The 21,155-nt window shown below is 33.6% G+C and overlaps 1 protein-coding gene across 8 annotated transcripts in view; it reads left to right on the forward strand.

Moving 5' to 3' along the window:
- FSTL5 (follistatin like 5) overlaps positions 1 to 21,155 on the forward strand; it is an 848,028-nt gene that overhangs the window by 254,548 nt on the left and 572,325 nt on the right. For all 8 annotated transcript variants that reach the window (XM_002745278.7, XM_008992524.5, XM_008992523.5 and 5 more), the window contains exon 4: positions 10,987 to 11,235. In XM_002745278.7, coding sequence (XP_002745324.3) covers positions 10,987 to 11,235 — 249 coding nt within the window. The remainder of the gene's footprint in view (positions 1 to 10,986; positions 11,236 to 21,155) is intronic.

Genomic DNA, 21,155 nt, shown 5'->3' on the forward strand with positions numbered 1-21,155 from the left:
AAAAAAGTTAGTTAAACTGGAATGAAATATGCAAAAGTATAAAAAGTTAGTTAAACTAAATGAAATATGCAAAACTATAAAACTCCTAGATGATCTCTTTGAAGGACATCCAGAAGGCTGAGTTTGGAGGTGAGTTGTACTTAATTATAATTAAAAATTTTTCTGCAAAAATCACTGTCATGAGATCGAGAAAACACGCTACAGATTGGTGGAAAATATTTGCAAAGACACATCTGATAACAGACTGGTACACAAAATATACAAATTCCTAAACCTTTGCAATAAAAATAGGTAAATACTAAAATCAACACCTCACTGAAGATGATTTGCAAATGATAAACATATGAAAATATAATTAATCAATGTTATTATCATGGAATTACAAATTAAAACTTCAACATACCACAACTACCTAATTGAATGGTAAAAATCTAAAACATTGCAGACACCAACTACTGATGAGGATGTAGAGCAGCGAAAAACTCGTTCATTTCTGGTGAGAATGCAAAATAGTACAGTCACTTTGGAAGACAGTTTGGTAGTTTCTGTCTTGAAAGAGAAAGGGGGAGAGAGAACAGGAATCTTGCTCTATTGCCCAGGCTGGAATGCAGTCTAAAAATAGATATCATAAACCTCCTTTATGCAGATAATTGTGCTTAACAGCTGTGACAGGAAGAAATAAGGAAAGAAAATAACAAACAAACAGCCAACCAATATTTCATTCAAGTCTGTAAAATGCTATACAAATGCTGAAGAGTGATTTACTTCCAATTTTGTGGTCACTTTCAAAATAGGTGTAATGAGATACTGAGAAAAATGTATGTTCTGAGGACCTGGGGTGAAGAATTCTATAAATATTCACTGAGTTTACTTGTTCCAGGTCTGAGTTCAAATCATAGATGTCCCTGTTAATTTTCTATCTTGTTGATCCATTGAATATTAACAGTGTGGTGTCAAAGTCTCCCACTATTATTGTGTGGGAGTCCAAATCTCTTTATAAGTCGTTAAGAACTTGTCTTATGTATCTGGGTGCTCCTATATGGGTGCATATATATTTATGATCATTGACTCCTGTTGTTGCATTGATCCTTTTATCATTATGTAATGTCCTTCTTTGTTTCTTTTAGTCTTTGTTACTATTAAAGTCTTTTGTCAGAGACAAAAGTTACAACTCCTGTTTGTTTTTTTTTTTCTCTCTCCATTTGATTGATACGTCTTCCACCAACCCTTTGTTTTGAGTCTTTGTGTGTCCTTGCTTATGAGATGGATCTGGATACAGCATACCGATGGATTTTGACAATTTATTCAATTTGCCTTTCTGTGTCTTTGATTGGGGTGTTTAATCCATTTAAATTTAGAATTAATATTGATATTTGTGAGTTTAATATCGTTGTTTAATGCTAGCTGGCTATTTTGCCCATTAGTTGGTATAGATTCTTCATTATAAAGATACTCTCTACCTTTTGGTAAGTTTTTGGGATGACTGATACTGGTTGTTTCTTTCTGTGTGTAGTGCTTCTTTCAGAAGCTCTTGTAAAGCAGGCCTGGTGGTGATGAAATCTCTGAGTGCTTGCTTGTTTGTGAAAAATTTTACTTTTCCTTCATTTATGAAGTTTAGTTTGGCTGGACATAAGATTCTGGGTTGAAAATTCTTTTCTTTGAGCATATTGAATATTGACCCCCACTCTCTTCTAGTTTGTAGGGTTTCTGCTGAGAGATCTGCTGTGAGTCTGATAGGCTTCCCTTTATGGGTAACCTGACCTTTCTCTCTAGCTGCCCTTAGAATTTTCTCCTTTATTTCAACCCTGGTGAATCTAACGATTATGTGTCTTGGGGTTGCTCTACTTGAGGAATATCTTTGTGGTGTTCTCTGTATTACCTGGAGTTGAGTATTGTCCTGCCTTACTATGTTAGGAAAGTTTTCCTGAATAATATCCTGAAGACTATTTTCCAGCTTGGATTAATTTTCTGCATGACATTCAGGTACACCTATCAAATGTAAATTAGGTCTTTTCACATAGTCCCATATTTCTTGGAGACTTTGCTCATTCCTTTTTACTCTTCCTTCTCTAATCTTGTCTTCTCATTTCGTTAAGTTGGACTTTGACTTTTGATATTCTTTCTTCTGCTTGATCAATTCAGCTGTTAAAATCTGTGCATACTTCATGGAGTTTTTGTATTGTATTCTTCAGTTCCATTAATTCACATATTCCTCTCTAAATTGTCTCATCAGAAATTTGTCAAACCTTTTTTCAAGGTTCTTAGTTTCTATACATTGGGCTAGAACATGTTCTGTTAACTCACAGAAGTTCCTTATTGTCCACTTTCTGAAGCCTAAGTCTGTTAATGGAATGCCCTCGTTCTCCATCAGGCCTTGTTCCCTTGTTGTTGAGGAACTGTGATCCCCTGTAGAGGGAGAGGCATTCTGATTTTGGGCATTCTCAGCCTTTTTATGCTGGTTTCTTCCCATTATTGTAAGTTTATCCACCTGTCACCTTTGTAATTACCGACTTTCAAATTTGGTCTCTGAGTGGACGTCAAACTTGTTGATTCCCAGTGCCAGAATCTGAGCAACCCACTGTGCTGGCTAAAACAGTGGCGTTAAGATTGATGGTGCTTTTCTACCCAGGAATCTCCAGTCTGGCTTCCTTCTTGAGTTCCTTTTTCAATCGGCTGAATAGGGGACTCTGCCTTCCCAGAGCTCCAAACGTTGACCAAAAGAGACCCAGTACCATTTACTCTGCACCAAGAACCACTGCACCAGGGCACCAGTAAAACTGCCACGCCAACCACAAGAGTTGCTCTGGCAACCCGTGGGGCTTCTCCACCGGGAATCTCCTGGTCTGTGAGCAACAAAAATTTGTCTGAAAGTGTGGTGTCCTCTCATTCTCTGTGCTTTCACTGCGAGCTACAATTCTGAGCTGCTAGTTCAGCCATCTTGGATCTTTCTCCGGTAGTATCTCTTAAAACTAAGTAGGCCCTCACCATTTATGTACAAAGACCCGAACATAAATATTTAATACCAACTCACTTTATTTACAATGCCAGACCTGAGAAGCAACTAAGATGCCTTTCAACGGGTGATGAATGAGTAAACCATGGTAATTCATACAATGGGATATTTTTCAGCAGTTAAGAGAAATGAGCTATTAAGCCAGATATAGATATGGAAGTTTCTTAAATGCATACCATTAAATGAAATAAGTCAATGATAAAAGACTACATATTGTATAATTCCAACTTTATGATATTCTAGAAAAGGCAAAATCATTATAGAGTCATTAAAAATATAAATTATTACCAAGGGTTGAGGGTAACAGAGGGAGAGATTGACTTGAGCTCATAATGATCTGGAAAAATTGATTCATGGATTTAAACAATGTACCACCCTAGTTCAGAGTGTTAATGATGGGGAAGGTTGTGTGTTTTCATAGGAAGGGAATATATGGGAACTCTGCATTTTCCATTCAGTTTGGTTGTAAATATTATATTGCTCTAAGAAATAGTCTCTTAATTTAAAAGAGTAAATATCAATGTATTACACTTTATCATTAAGAAAATAATCAATTTTTTAAAGAAATTAAATGCATTTTTTCATTTTAGTGTTTAGTTTCTTTGGAAAATCTAATTTTTCTTTATAAAATAATAGTGTTAATGACTAACATTTACTTTTTAGATTAATAGACTATTTGGTTTCAATTTTACTCTAAGAGAGGAAAAAACAAATTAAGCATTTTATAAAAAGATAATTTACTAGAGTTGATTTTAAAGTTAAACCCTAAAAAATATTATTTTCCTAGTGGTCATTTATTTTTATTATTATAACAGAAATTACTATATCCTTTTAAAAATTATATTAACAATATTACTGGACTGACTCTAACAATAAGCATTATAATCTGAAGTATGGCTGGACATATCAACTCTCCTATTACAATGTTTGATCTTCACTTAAAAATTTTTAATATTCTGTTTAATTTTTTAAAGTCATTGCATAAACTGTCTTTTTTTTCTGCAAATAATCTATCTGCTACTTTAAATTTTAATAAGAACTAAGATATTTTTTAAGTGTTGGGTTCAGTCCAAAGCCTGAAATATTTTAAGTCTCCCAGATGATTTAGCATATGCCTTTCCTCTCATTGCATAGATTTATATAAAATAAAATACTATTTTATTTACTTTAATTGATTTATTTTCTTATTTATTATCTAAATCAACACAGTTTATAGAGGAGAGTGGCAGCTAACTATTAAACAAAAAATTACTCTTTTCTGAATGTCATTCAAATAATTTACTGAATTAAAATACTTTAGAACAAATACTTTGTTTCTGATAATCACAAGTCTCAGTTATCCAAAAGGAGACTTTAAATATCAGAAATTCACATATGGTCTGTGTGTCTTTCTGTTTCTATATCTACCAATCTATTGATAATGTTAAAGTATTTTTAAGGGAAACAGTGAAATATATTTGGCTTCAAACCAACTTATATCTAAATAAGTCCTTTCACTTTTAGTCCAAGTGTGTAATGGTAAGTACTACTCTAATTTTTTAGTGGGATGGAGATATTAAGATAAGAGAAATCCTTCAGATGGAACTTAGAAAGAATAAAATTGATAATTAGAAAAATCTTTGTAGAATTTGTTATCAAGGTTACACATTGAGGATAGAGAGTGTTGAGATTGTATCACACTCTGTTCTGCTTTCAGAATTACCACACTTCATTTGATAACCCCAAGAAATAACTGTTGCCATATTAGGTACTGATCTCAAATTACTTAACTTCCTGAAATGATACATCAAAAATTATATCCCCTAGTAAACATTCATTAATATACAACAGAAACTATAATTTGGATGAATGCAAATTACCTGGATCCCTGGCATTTTTCTACTTATTATTTTCATACTGGACTCTTTAAAAACAACAACAACAAAAAAAAACCATCTTCAGTTGCAGAATTATATGAAGAAGCTTGCAGAAGTAATGGATTGTCTACAATAAGATAGAAAAGAAGGGTTCAAACTCACTGAACTACAGAGTATGCAACTAGAGAGTATTGAAAAGGATTGTCCTTCAATAGTGGCACGCTGAGCAAACTTTTAGTGAGGCAGCCTTGTTTTGACTGACTTCACAAAGTAGCAGCAGGAAACGCACATCCCAATAATTACAGGTCATGAAAAGATCATACTGTGCTCAATCTTCTGTGGGCATTCCAGTATTTACTTGAACTGACCCTTGCCATGAAGTTTGTGAGGTTTGAATGGATTTTGTTAGAATTTACAGTGTGCAACTGGAAATTGTATTTTTTTATTTAATAGAGAGTCTCACAATTTTTCCATTTGTGGGGAGTAAAACATCATCAAAATATTATACTTCATTCTAAATCAAAATACTTACTTTAGTAATATAATTTTGAACTTTCTCTTCTTTCCTTTTCCCTTTTTGCAGCTGAAAGTAAATCTTATACAGTGAATGCCCATAAAAATTTTAGAAGTATTCTTTGAGAACACACGTGCTACAACACTCGCCTAAATGTATTTCCAAAGACTATCATACTAAGATCTGTAGAGGGAAGTTATTTATTTAATTCAGTAATTTTAAGTCAATATGTTCTATGTGCCAAATCTGTATAAATGATGAGTCTTAATAACAGTATTAAATACATTTGTTAAGCAGATATTCTATGCCTGGAATTTTTGGTGCATAATTCAACTTGATATTCTTAATCACATGATATTATTATTACTGTAATTATTATTATCATCATTTTATATATTCATGGAAGTAATAGTTACTGAGTTCCTACTATGTTCTAGTTAAATGGGAAAACTGAAGCTCAGTGATTTTATCTAACTTGTCTAAAAATTATACTTGTAGTCAAAATACAAATAGAGGATTTTGACTTTAAAACCCAACATGTTGGTGCAAATATTAGGTTGGTGCAAAAATACCTGTGGTGTTGCCATTACTTTCAATGGCAAAAATCGCAAGTATTTTTGCATCGTATTAGCATGAATCAAAAAGGAATTCAAAGTCTTAGAAGAGTAATTTAGAAAATCAAAGTCAAAATTATTTTGCATTTTGTATAGCTGAGGCTATTTCCAGAGTATGTAAATATGATTTAAATTAGAGAAATATATGATTGTTCAAGGCAGGTGAACTATAAGTATTAGACATTATAAAGAAAACTTACTAAATACACTCACCATACATTAGCTTTCATTAGAACTGTGTTTTGCTGAGCATTATTAAATTAAAGGATTATTTGGATGAGATCAAATCCAAAGATAAATTGCTGGTTACCTCTTATTTTATCACTATAAAATAAGGTCCAATGGGATTGCAGCCTGGTTGAGGTCACACAGGAGTGTAATGGAAGAGCAAAGACTCAAGTGCTGCTCTATGACCAAAATCTGCTGTCCTTTTTAACAAGCAATTGTGAATATAACACTTAGAGTTTGTATTTTAACATGAAACATTTTTATGGGATAGTGAACACCTCAAATAACTTGACACTTTAAATACAACAATAAATTAATATTCCACAATAATATTTAAAGGTAGCTAACTCCAAAATCTGGTTCTTCACTTCCTCTTTCATCATTGTTTTAAATCCAGCATCTGTCTCTATTTCATACCCTGTATATCCTCTTTTCAGCCATCTGAACTCCTAACCAATTCTTTAAACACAACCTCAATTATTTGTATTACATGGTACATTGTTTGTGAAGTCACACATGATCTCAATATCCTTTGTGCCCTTAAATGTGCCCCTAAATCTTAGCCTCTCTAATTAAGCAGGTTCAAGTCCTATGCTATGCTCTTTGTAAGCCACTTAAAGACTTAAGTGTCAGTGATTGTTCTTTTTATGTATACTATGCCAACCAACATACCACCTTACTCATAGAAACAACTGTATTTTATTAAAGTTTATTTCAGTTTAGATCCACTCTCTGTTGATATGTTAGATACACATATAGACAAGAAAATAAATAAATTTTTAAGATAATTTCATTCATTATTGAGAATCTGAAAATATCATCTTTAGAATAACAAAGAATTATTTTCCTTTATTGCTAGGTATCTTTAATCTTTTAATATTTTATCTATTCTTAAATATGAATAATTTTTGTAATGCTCTAAAGGAATAAAAATTATAAAATCTGAACTTGTTAAAAATATATTCCTTTTTTGGAAACAAATGCTATGTTATCAAACTATATGCTACTAGGATATAAGTTCTTGATTAAAATTCATTTAGTGTGTTATCTGACTGAATGTACTTAGAAGAAATCTTTGACACGTTGATCAGATTAAATTGATTTAATCTCAGCTGAAACTTAAGTTCGGCATTAGTCATGGATAATTACTGTCAGAAAGGGTATGTTCTAGCTATTCATTTACATAATATGAGCTTTCTTTGGATTGCATATGAATTAATTAAATTTCCTTTAATTGTAGCAGCTACATGCAACACATAGCTTCTAGCTCGTGTAAAATAGTTCATTAACTTCTCCAAAATGGAAAATATCCTAATACAAATCTCTGAACTAGAGTAGAGGCTTTAAGAGAAAGGATTTAAGAGAAAATATGGGAAATAATGTGACCAACCTATATATATTCGATATGACACGTTATTATAGAGTATTCCCCTAAAAATTGGGAAATTGCACTAATTCAGAAAGCTACATCAACTTGTGACTAAAATGTAAAATGATCAAACTCTGAAAACATTAACTCATTCTTCAATACTAAAATAAACAAAACACTGTCTTGAAAAATATCAACTCATTATTTGATAGTGAAAAATGTAAGAAATAAATTATACAAAATACAACTATATGAGTCAAATTTCTGTATTATAATGGCAGCCCCATATGAACTCTATAAACATTAAATCAACAATTTGCTTAACTAAATACTGGTATAAGGATGGCAAAATATTTTTCTACTTTGAAATCAGTATTTTTCTACTTTATTTTATGATAATAATTGATATGCTGTTGGACTTTCTTTTCACACATTAATTTTTTTTAAGTTTAGATAAATTTAACGGAGTTTATTTGCACAAAGAACAATTCAGGAATGTGGCAGCACTCAGGACCAGAAGAGATTCAGAAAGCTCCACCTAGCAATGAGCTATTATTGGCCAAACACAGAAGCAAAATAAATAAATGACCTGCTTGGCTACCACAAGACTACTATGTTATTTGGGCATGGTGGGATGAAGCATTTGTCTTTTTTGGGAGCTGTCTGATAAATCGATTGCATGTGATTGACTGAAACCTGGTTATTTGCTACAAAATATATTTATAAAATCAGTTTTGACTTATTTACATACTAATAAGTTAGGGTGCAGTTTCTTACTTAGAAACTCAAAATAGAGACACAGCATCAAGCTAATAGACTCCTGCTTATTTAGCATACTGAACATTAGAAAGCAATCATGTAAAAATAGCAAAACTTGCCCAATACCATATCAACCTAGCTAATCAACTATGTTCATTTTTTTTTCATTTCTTTTCCTAGTATCTTCCAAATAATTGCATTATTTTATATGGTTTTTATTATAACATTAACTTCTCATCTTTTTTCACCTAAGAGCATCTCATAATTATTCACCTAGTCTTTCTCTTATTATTCTATATTTTAATAATAAATTAGGATTTCAGTAAGTCAGTGCCCTAAAGTTTGATCCTGGAAGCAGCAATATTACCATCAGCTTGGAACTTGTTAGAAATATAAATCTTGGACTATACACTTGATATATTGAATCAGAAACTCTAGGGTGAGTTGGAGAAAACATTTGTATATTAATAACTTCTCTGGGTCATTCTAAGCATGCCAAAATTCAAGAACCACTGCATTACATAAATTTTCCCAAATTTTTTTTTTTTGCTATTTATTTTATTTTAATTTCAGGGGTACATGTTCGGCTCTGTTACATAAGTAAATGTGTGTCATGGGAGTTTATTATGCAGATGATTTTATCATACAGGAATTTGTTAAAATATTTCAGTGAGTTATCAATATGTAAAATAACACTGGAGCTACATTGGAAATATCTTTTCAATAAAATATTTTTCCACTTACTTGTTTTAAATTTCATGAAATACTTCATCCAGAATTAAGATATTTTATCAAAGAGTGAAATAGTTTGACATTTTTTACAAGTAGATTTGTTCTAATTTTTACTGCTATCAGAAAATATAATTTTTTTTTTAAATATGCCATTGGTAGTGTTGATTTTTTGTGTAATTTTAATTGTTTAAATTTAAAGTCCATTTAGAAATCCATGCATAAATATGAAAATAAAAATGCATGAGTTTCCTTTAAAAACCCAAAATTAATTACTTAAATATATTTCCATTCACATATTTATGACCTTATGAAAACCAGTTTTTTTAGAGTTGATAATAATAATTAATAACACTTGGCCGGGCGCGGTGGCTCAAACCTATAATCCCAGCACTTTGGGAGGCCGAGGCGGGTGGATCACGAGGTCAAGAGATCAGACCATCCTGGTCAACATGGTGAAACCCCGTCTCTGCTAAAAATACAAAAAATGATCTGGGCATGGTGGCGCGTGCCTGTAATCCCAGCTACTCAGGAGGCTGAGGAAGGAGAATTGCCTGAACCCAGGAGGCGGAGGTCGCAGTGAGCCGAGATCGCGCCATTGCACTCCAGCCTGGGTAACAAGAGCAAAACTCAGTCTCAAAAACAAACAAACAAACAAACAAAAAAACACTTACAAGAAGTTTTATATGTGGCAATTGCAGCCCTTTAATCTTGATAAAACTATTAGGATACACTATTGTTATCCCTATTTTACAAATGAGGAAACTGAGTTCCACCTGAGTTACAGATGTATTAGGCAACCACCTGGGTCCCTGAAGCTTGCAACTAGGATTTAGACTCGGAATCAAAGTCCATGTTCTTAGTTAGTATGATGCCATTCTGTAGCAATGGTTTAAAGAAACGGCTGAAAATATTAATATATAGTAAGCACTCAAAAATTACTATAACTTACGTTTGTAACCTTTCAAATATTTACTTTCTTTTTTGCAATACATAAGTGTCATTGATGTTAAATATATATACACATGTATGTGTGTATACATATCTATGTGTATATATGTGCATATATATATTCAATTTACTGCCATTTTTATTTTCCACAATTCTCAAAGCTTAATCTGTCTAGAAAAGCAAAAGAAATTGAAGTTGTTAATTTCAGCCTTAGTACAAGACTGGTGAATCCACTTAAAGTTTTCTGATGCAAATTGAGTGTATTTGACTAAAAAGAAAATATAGTTCTTCATGATTTGTTGATTTAGTCACGATATGCATCAGTGATTGTCAGGTGGCACAGGTCAAAACAAGAAAGGACCAGATATCAAAAAGTTTTTGACAGACAGTTACTTTTCACTTCTGTCTCCTCACATTCTCCTCATCTTTTCTGCCTTATGTACATACATGTACTTTCTCCTATCTAGCATGCTGTTACTGTAAAAGTTAACATTTATGAAACACCTATCATGTGCCAAGGATGTGCTTTCTGTGGATTATGACATGTAATAATTTGAACAACTCTAGAGATGCTTCATACTATTATTCCCATATTACAGATGGGACAGCTTGGCACAGAGAAGGAATTTATCCAAAACATAAAGCTAGTAAGTGCTCAAGCCAGGATTTGGTCTCAGGCAGTTTAGCTTTACAGTCCTTGTCATTAAGCATTGCACTCCTCTGGGGAGTAAGAAGACAGCTCAAGGAGAGGAGAGGAAGAGGGAAAGAATACTGAAAGCATTTTGAGAAAGTTCATGTGTAGTTATTTATAAAAGCATCTCCACCACTGAAAATTGAGCCTTGAATACACTATACTATAATTTTCTTAGCACACTTATTTTTCTGTTCTCTGAAATACACATAATATTTGGGCATATGAACAAATAATTGTCAATTTTATTTTTATTCTTCAGGATTTATGATTCAGGATGGCCCTTTTGGATCTTGTGAAAACAAGTACTGTGGTTTGGGAAGACACTGTGTTATCAGCAGAGAGACAGGGCAAGCAGAATGTGCCTGCATGGACCTTTGCAAACGTCACTACAAACCTGTGTGTGGATCAGATGGAGAATTTTATGAAAACCACTGTGAAGTGCACAGAGCTGCTTGCCTGAAAAAACAAAAGATTACCATTGTTCACAATGAAGACTGCTTCTTTAAAGGTAAATGCAGGGTGAACCTTGAGTGTCACCCCACTATATTTCTTTTCTTTCTTAAGCAGTGCCTTTAAGATTAAACTCTAGCAATTTTTAATCAGCAAGAGTCTAAAAAAGAAAAGAAAAATGAAACAGCTTAAGTACTCCATTAAGTAGCAGTGTGTGGAAAGTTACATGCAAACAATTCTGATATTCAGTTATGAGAATAAAGCTGGCCAAAATATGACTCAAAATTTAATATAGCTTCCAGCATTGCACCATATGGCTTCCCAATCATGGATTATCTTAGGGACATAGGGTGGCCAATTCAGTCTGCAGGCCAAATTTACCCAGTAAAAAGCACCTGGAGTGGAATTGAGGGACTAGTGAATGCCAAGCCATGCTGTGATAACATTTCATTACTTCCTGATTAAAAACGATGGTTTCAGTTTGCACCACATAATTCAAATTACATGGAACCGGTAATTGCCCACTAAAATAAATAACTAGATGAACTCATGCTAAATCTCATTAGTAAATCAGAGGTAACAATAGTTTAAAAAATTTTTCAGTATTGGTATTTACTTTCATGCATTTGCAAATCATTTATTTATAAAAAAAATACTGAATTCGTAATTCAATACATTATTTTTACATGCTGTATAAATCATTGAACATTGAACAGTTTTAACGTCATTCATTTATTGTATATTTATTTGTTGTTTACTTGTTCATGCTGTTGGAAATACTTTCTTGTTGATAGTCATGACTCAGTCTGAAATTCTAGAGGGAAATATATAGAACTTCCATCAATGATGAATCTGATTTCTAACCTCCAGTCAATGCCAAGTCCCAGTTTCTCAGAATGTTTCTAAAATGTATTTACACTTAAAAACTTGTTTGATATTTTTATTCCTAGTTTAAATTTTATTTATTTATTTATTTATTTATTTATTTATTTATTTATTTATTTATTTATTTTGAGATGGAGTTTCTCTGTTGTTACCCAGACTGGAGTACAATGGCACCATCTCGGCTCACCGCAACCTCTGCCTTCTGGGTTCAAGCAATTCTCCTGCTTCAGCCTCCCGAGTAGCTGGAACTACAGGCACATACCACCATGCCCATCTAATTTTTGTATTTTTAGTAGAGACGGGGTTTCACCTTGTTGACCAGGATGGTCTCGATCTGTTGACCTCATGATCCACCCGCCTCGGCCTCCCAAAGTGCTGGGATTATAGGCGTGAGCCACCGCGCCTGGCCCGTAGCTTAAATTTATAGCCGAAAAATAATTTCTTATACTCCACTCATCTGCCTTAATAGGTAAATTGAATATTTAAAAACTATCCCTTTTCAAACTTGCTCTAACACAATATGATTTCCAACGTGATTTAAAAATGACATGTAGAGCTTTTCAGATGCTGCAAGATACAATACTCTGTTATTGTTGCTGTAGGAAACTCTTTAACACATTTGAAGTAAAACTAGGATAATTTACTCACCATAGTGTACTGTGTGCCTCTTATATACATGTACAGAGAATTTTATGACAGTAGATTCCCCTTTTTTAACTGAAAGGATAACATTCACTTTGATTTTTCAAGTTCAGTTTAGTTCCCTTTTTTATCAAATCTAGTTTACAAAAACTTAATATTTTTACAATATTAGGGAATATTTTTTCTGTCATTTTGACACAACATAATACAGTAGAAATTACACTATTGCACTGATACATGACACTATAAAATTATGTACATAATATATAACGTGTAACTATTTCAATATTTGAACTTAGCATCATATTCTCAAGTTAAAGGTTTGTTCACTTGACTTCTATATGGAAACACATAATAAATATTATGTGGGGGCCTAGCACCGTGGCTCATGCCTGTAATCCCAGCAATTTGGGAGGCTGAGATGGAATGATCATCTGAGGTCAGGAGTTCAAGACCAGCCTGGCCAATATGATGCAACCCTGTCTCTACAAAAATACAAAAATTAGCTGGGCATGATGGCGGGTGCCTGTAATCCCAGCTACTCAGGAGGCTAAGGCAGGAGGATCACCTGAACCCGGGAGGCAGAGGTTGCAGTTAGCCAAGATTTCGCTACTGCGTTCCAGCCTGAGTGACAGAGCGAGACTCCATCTAAGAAAATAAATAAATAAATATAATGTGGGAAAATAGTTTGGTTTTAAACAAACAGTAAATAGTATTTAATGTTTTGTTTTGTAGCTGTATGCTTAGACGTCATACCATTGAATATCATCATAGGATGGATGAACAAAGGATTGATTTTATTATAAAGTAAACATATACAATAATGGTTTGAGGAATTTTTGTTCTTCAGTCTTATACTAAGCACATTTATTAGATCCAATGTTACTTAAAATACTTTCTCATCAAATATAGTATTAAAATTTTATTTATACTGTCTGGATTATTTACCAAGGATTAGCATATTTTTCAGATCTCAGAAACTGTGGGTTTTCTGTTTGCTTATGTACTTAACTTGGTGTTTTGCCTAATATACAAACTTATAAAATGAATTTATTTTATCAGAAGGGAGTAAATAATATAAACCAAAACAATAAATTGCCTGTCTTATTACTGTGCATTGGGCCAAGTTTTGATTGCAGAAGAAGATTCTGTAAAGCTGAGGCCTGATATTGTTGTGATAAAGTTAATTCCGTAATTATGAACCATATATTTGTGGAGTTTTAGCAAGCTATATTGCTTGCTACAGTGGCCCAATGGAAGAAGCAAATCAAAATAATAGGTTTAATAACTGCAAAACCTTATATTCATTTAGATGTATTTAAAGAAAAAAAAACAAAAAGTTAAAAAACATGAAATATCTTTGCTACTTTTAGATTTTTAAAAGATGATTGTGAAAACCTTAGAATGGGGGTTAAAAAACTATTGGTAAAATCCAGGTCATGATTGGTTTTCTTTTACTAAAGTTTTATTGAAACACAGCTACACCCATTGGAAAAGGAGAGTAGAGTAGTTGCAATAGAGATCTTATGGCTTCTAAATGCTAAACATCTTTTTATGTGGATCTTTTCAGAAAAAGTTTGTTAACCCCTAATTTAAATGATTACTGATACTTTAAAATTCATTTTAAAAATTAGTAGATCTTTACCATTATGCATTTTCTTGACTATCTCGATGAATATGGAGACCCATTCATCATCACCTACAACATTTTAATAAAAATTAAGTAGAACTAAATATATACATAAATGGTGGAAATAAAACCAGAAACAGCAGAACTCAGGGATAGTATTAAAGTCAATATCCTGGTTAGAATATTGTACTATAATATTATACAATGCTACCTTTAAGAGAGAAACAGGGTAAAGATATGTGGGATATGTCTGTATTATTTCTGACAAATGCATCTCACAAAGAAGATTTTAATTAAATAGTGCTGGAAAATTATTGGAAAATATGTAAAAGTTTTTTTAAAAAGCAAGATTTGCATTATTCCTTACTGATTTGCATCTAAGGGAAGTCCTCTTTGCTTATATCAGATTTATATTTGGCATTTATGTTTAAACTTATTAAAATAATTCATATATGTAGAATCAAGTGAATTGATGTATTGTTTTAAAGTTAAAATTAAAATCCATATTAAAACATAAATATCCGTATTTCCATAGAAAATGTTTTTATATATACTTATATCTGTTTATCCTCTTTCTATTACTTGTGTTACATATTGAAATGCCTCTGTGGTAATCTCAGCCTTTTTTATTATTATTGATTTTAAATGTACATATAAATTTACCAAGAATTTTCTTAGTGAGTTATTATTTGTAGAATTTGAGCTACAATAAACAATATACCAATGAATATAATATTTTTTGAATGTATTCCTATTCACATTTATTTGATCATAATAGGCTATAATCAGATATAGAATATTAGAGCATTTGTTTATTGGCATCAGATACTTTGTTATGATGCTCAGTGTAACATAAAACATTCTGTTTTTATATAATGCCTAGCTGTTCATTTTCGTGATGAGGCAGTTCTGCCTTAAAGTAATCTCCCTCACATAGGACTTTCTAACTGCAGCAATTCACATGGTCCCTTAAAGCAAGCACAATTTCTTCTCACCCTGACATCAGGTCATTCCCTCATACAAAACATCTACACTACTCAGAGCATAGATGTAAACTGGAGTAAGAAACTCAAGATATAACCTATGCCAAAATGAACAGGGATTTAAACCTTTTATGAGAGTCAATTGAACAGAAACCCTTCTGCTATTTACTGTGCTGAGAATAGAACTGCCATAGAGGCAAATGTTCTGTGAGCTTAAATGTGCATCACAAACAATAACAACTTGAGAAATATGGTGTCACAGCTATATGTGTACTATGAGCATGAGATTTGACATTGTTTCCATTTTTGAGGCATAATCTGAACAGACTTTTTTATTACGTATCTAAATTGGTTATTTTACCTGACTTTTCTTCTTCCTTTTTTTTTTTAGAAGGAATTTGTAGAACTTAGGCTAAAAAACTGGCTGCCAGATATATTTTAAAATATATTAGTAAATGTCATGTGCTAATCCACATGTATTTTTTAAAACAGGGCACCTCGGTAAAGCTTCTGCTTTATATAATTTTATACCATTTTAGCAAAAATAAGGATCTGAATAAACATATGTACACTAAAAAATAATATTCAGTTTTTTGTTTGTTCTGTATTGTTTTTGTCAGTATTGGCCAATTGAAACTGCAGGTTGATGATGAAATTAATAATTTGGACACTAAAAAATGTAAATAAACTTTTTTTGAGGCCAGAACACTGGCACACAGTATTTCCACTTCCTCTGAATTCACTTAGTACTCACAACATCAAAACCAATTTATTAATCCCTTGTTTGGTAGATCTACGTAAAAACTGTTTAATTCGGTGGCATGTAACCACACATATTTGTTATGTTTACCTGCCATTTATAGATACATAGTAGATATATGATAGATGTCTTATATATGTATGATAAAACTAATCTAAAAGAGGTGATTAATACTTAGGCAAACTCATCACTCATTGGGAGATTTAGGGATATTAGACATTAGGACTAGTCAACAAATGTCACCAGAGAGTGGGAAGGTGGAGAGAAGGGGACAAATGGAGAGGAAGAGAAGAAAGGCAGGTAGGGAGAGGGAGAGGGGGATGATGTGGGTTAGAGAGAATGCCAGCAGGAGTAGTGCCAATGATAATAATAATAATAACAAATTGAATATTATTTATTTCAAAACACTTTCAGAAATATTATATTACTATTATTATTATTTATTATTATTTTTTTTTGAGATGAAGTTTCACTCTTGTTGCCCAGGCTGGAGTTCAATGGCACTATCTCTGCTCACCACAACCTCCACCTCCTGGGTTCAAGCAATTCTCCTGTGTCAGCCTCCTCAGTAGCTGGGATTACTGTCATGTGCCACCATGTCCGGCTAATTTTGTATTTATTACTAGAGATGGGGTTTCTCCATGTTGGCCAGGCTGGTCTTGAACTCCCGACCTCAGGTGATCTGCCCAACTCAGCCTCCCAAAGTGATGGGATTACAGGCGTGAGCCACTGTGCCCAGCAATATTATATTAATCATTGTAACAGCCAGTATACTATAGTGAAGGCAACAAACTTAACAGTTTTACAAATAGCCTGTCAACATTCCCACAGTAAGTTAACACTGAACTGGGACAGGAACCAAGGACAGAGCTTCCCATTTGGTGCATGTTTTTTCCAAATGTGCCTGCCTAAGGCTACAATATCATGATTATCTCACTTGCCTACATTTCTTAATACATTTTACTTTTCATAGTCCTTTCTATGTGAATAATTGACATCCTTTAGAAACAATCTATTGTCTATGGTGCTTGTGAAGATTAAATCATACATTTAACGTATTTCTTGGCCAACAGAAGAACACAATAAGAAATTATTATTGGGTTTAAGACTAGAACTTTAGTAAACGTACACATTTGAATATAATAAATTTTCAGACTTGAGTCTGTGAAGTCACACATATTCTCTTTCGAATTTATGTTGGGTTACAGTCCTGTAACTGGTCATATTAACATAGAAATGAGTTTCCAAGATTATAAGAGGCTAATTGGTGGTGGTCAATTTTCTGATGTTAGATAATTATATTAAAAAAAAAAACTACAATGGGTTTGGAAATTTATTTGTTATTAATTGACATTTGTAAAACTTTAACACATTGTCATCTTTCTCACTGATGATTTATTGCAGGTTAATTTTGTTTATCTTTTATGACCAATAGAATATCTATTATATCTATAACTTAATATTATTTTGCCACCCCACTACAACTCCCCCCAAAAAAATATTTTAGGGATTATGAAATGGGTTTGTTTTTGTATTTCATTTCTGTCAAATTTTCCCCTGTGATATATACATATGAATTAACTTTAACTTTCAAATACTTAGACAGTTTTATCATGTTTTTAACGTTTTTATGCTATATCTTTCTTTTTAGTTTCAAGGTGTGAAATATGCATTTAAGCTTATTATTTTATTTTGTGCTTTTCATGTATTTATGCATATTCCACTAATAGTTATGGGCACAATGAAGTGACAAAAAAAACCCCACAAGAATATTTAATCAGGTCAAATATTTCTTTTCTTCTACCTTGTCCCTCCCAGAACACATAAGAATTGTAGGAGATACAATTCAAGTTGAGATTTGGGTGAGCATATCGTTCTGCCTCTGGTCCCTCCAAATCTCATATCCTCACATTTCAACACCAATTATCCCTTCGCAACAATCTCCTGGAGTCTTAACTCATTTCAGCATAAATCCAAAAGTCCACAGTCCAAAGTCTCAACTGAGACAAGGCAGGCACCTTCTACCTATAAGCCTGTAAGATAGTTACTTCCTAGATACAATAGGGGTACGGGTATTGGGTAAATACAGCCATTCCAAGTAGGAGAAATCGGCAAAATCAAAGGGATTACAGGGCTCATGCAAGTCTGAAATCCAGCAGTGCAGTCAAATTTTAAATCTCCAAAATGATGTCCTTTGACTCCAGGTCTCACATCCAGGTCACTCTGCCTCGCTTGGTCTTGGGCAGCTCTGCACCTGTGGCTTTGCAGGGTACAGATTCCCTCCTGGCTGCTTTTATGAGCTGGCATTGAGTGTCTGTGGTTTTTCCAGGCATACAGTGAAAGCCGTCAATTGGATCCACCATTCTAGGGTTGGGAGGACGGTGACCCTCTTTTCGCAACTCCACTAGGCAATGCACCAGTAGAGACTCTGTCTGAGGGCACTGATGCCATATTTTCCTTCCACACTGCCCTAGCAGAAGTGCTCCATGAGGGCTCCGCCCCTTTAGCAAACTTTTGTTTTGGCCATGCAGGCCTTTTCATACATCTTCTGAAATCTAGGCAGAGATTCCCAAACTTTAATTCTTGACATCGGTGCACATGCAGGCTCAACACCACATAAAGCTTCCAAGGCTTGGGGCTTCTACCTCCTGAAGCCACAGCCCAAGCTGTGTATTGGCCAATTTTAGCCATGGCTGGAGTGACTGAGACACAGCAGGGCACCAAGTTCCTAGGCACAACATGGTGACCCTGGACCCAGCCTAGCAAACCACTTTTTCTTCCTGGCCCTCCAGGCCTGTGATGGAAGCAGCTGCTGTGCAAGTCCCTGACATGGCCTGGAGACATTTTCCCATGGTCTTGCAGAATAACATTAGGCATCTTGCTACTTATGCATATTTCTGCAGCTGGCTTGAATTTCTACTCAAAAAATACATTTTTCTTTTCTACCGCATTATCAAGCTGAAAATGTTCTAAACTATTACGGTCTGTTTCCCTTTCAAAGTGGAGTATTTTTAATAGCACCCAAGTCACCTCTTGAATGATTTGCTGCTTAGAAATTTCTTCCACCAGATACCCTAAATGATATCTCTCAAGTTCAGAGTTCCATAAATCTTTAGGGCAGGGTCAAAGTACCACCAGTCTCCTTGCTAAAACATAAAAAAGAGTCACCTTTGCTCCAAATCCCATCGGATTCCTTATCTCCATCTGAGACCACCTCAGTCTTGACCTTATTGTTGATATCATTATCTGCATTTTTGTCAAAGCCATTCAACAAGTTTCTAGCGGGTTCCAACTTACCCACATTTTCCTGTCTTCTTCTGAACCCTCCAAACTGTTCCAACCTTTGCCTGTTACCCAGTTCCAAAGTTGCTTCCACATTTTCAAATATCTTTTTAGCAATGCTGTATGTGTTCATTTTCATCCTGTATGTAATTTACTGTATGTGTTCATTTTCATGCTGTATGTAATTTACTGTATGTGTTCATTTTCATGCTGCCGATAAAGATATACCTGAGACAGGGAAGGAAAAAGGTTTAGTTGGACTTATAGTTTCACATGGCTGAGGAGGTCTCAGAATCATGGCAGAAGTTGAAAGGTACTTTTTACATGCTGGTGGCAAGAGAAAAATGAAGAAGGAAAAGCAGAAACCGCTGATAAACCCTTTAGATCTTGTGAGACTTATTCACTATCAGGAGAATAGCACTGGAAAGACTGGCTTCCATGATTCAATCACCTCCCCCTGGATCCCTCCACAACACATGGGAATTTTGAGAGATACAATTCAAGTTGAGATTTGGGTGGGGTCACAGCCAAACTGTATCAACTCCCACAGACACTTCACTTAACATGTTCATTTTCTCAATATCTGCTTGTCAAATGCTGAATGCAACATTTCTATAACTTACAAAATACTGAAAAGTAAAGAACCATTTTTTTCAATATAGTTGATTTTTCTTCTATATTTCTGTGCATAAACATGATAAAAAATATTTTTATTTATTACATTCAGAATATGTAATTGAGGATAAAATATTCTAGAAAATACAGTTGAAATGGTTCTCTTTGATTTATATTTCATTTCTAAAATTCTTTCTGAAGAGCACTCACGGATATATCAGAGAGCATATGAAAACTTATTATTGATAAAAATTTAAAGCCAAATGGGAAACGTGAAAAGCTTTGCATCTTATCATCCAGTAGCTATGTGAAAAAAGTGTTTGGATGGAATCATATAAATAAAGGAAATTCTGCACTTTCCCGAATGATGAAAAAAGCATGACTAGTTAGCAATATTGCTCTTTTCATACAGGTTAAGCAAAGCTCAAAGAATGTCTTCAAATCAATTTTTAAAAAATTCTATTCATTTAATGCAGTGATAAGCTGATTGTTTTGGTTTAAGACATCATATCATATCAGCCCTCTGGTTTTGATAAAGCTTCAAACTGTTGACTACTGTGTGTTCCAACAACGCTCCACACATCATGTCTTTCTTGGTGTGCCAGTCACTGGAAGAACTTGTTTTTTTAAGTGCCTTTAATCAATATGTGAATTTCTAGTAGCTTATACAATGTCTTTCCAAAAGCACCCCTGAAATCTGAGCATGAATTTCTTTTACTTTTTTTTGAGACGGAGTTTCGCTCTTGTTACCCAGGCTGGAGTGTAATGGCACGATCTCGGCTTACGGCAACCTCCACCTCCTGGGTTCAAGCAATCTCCTGCCTCAGCCTCCTGCTGAACATGAATTTTAATCACATATTTTTTCAATGTTTTTTGCCCTTTTCGGTACCTGAAGAGCACACAAATGATTGCCAAAGTTCTTGAATAGATTTGATCTCCAGACCAAGATGAAATAGTCTTCAATACATAGAAACAACATTGAACTATAATTAGGTTCTAATTTGAATATGTACCGAGAGTAAGATGTTTGGTTCCAGTTTTCCTCGGAATTATACACACATAAAATAATTTGTAGAGAAAAGACAATTACAGATTGTTTCAGCATAAAACTTTGTGGTAATGGTGGAGCTACTGAATGGAAATTTTCACTTTGCTTATTTCTAACATAACTCAATAATGGC

Source organism: Callithrix jacchus, chromosome 3, assembly GCF_049354715.1.
Source record: "Callithrix jacchus isolate 240 chromosome 3, calJac240_pri, whole genome shotgun sequence".
Taxonomy (NCBI): domain Eukaryota; kingdom Metazoa; phylum Chordata; class Mammalia; order Primates; family Cebidae; genus Callithrix; species Callithrix jacchus.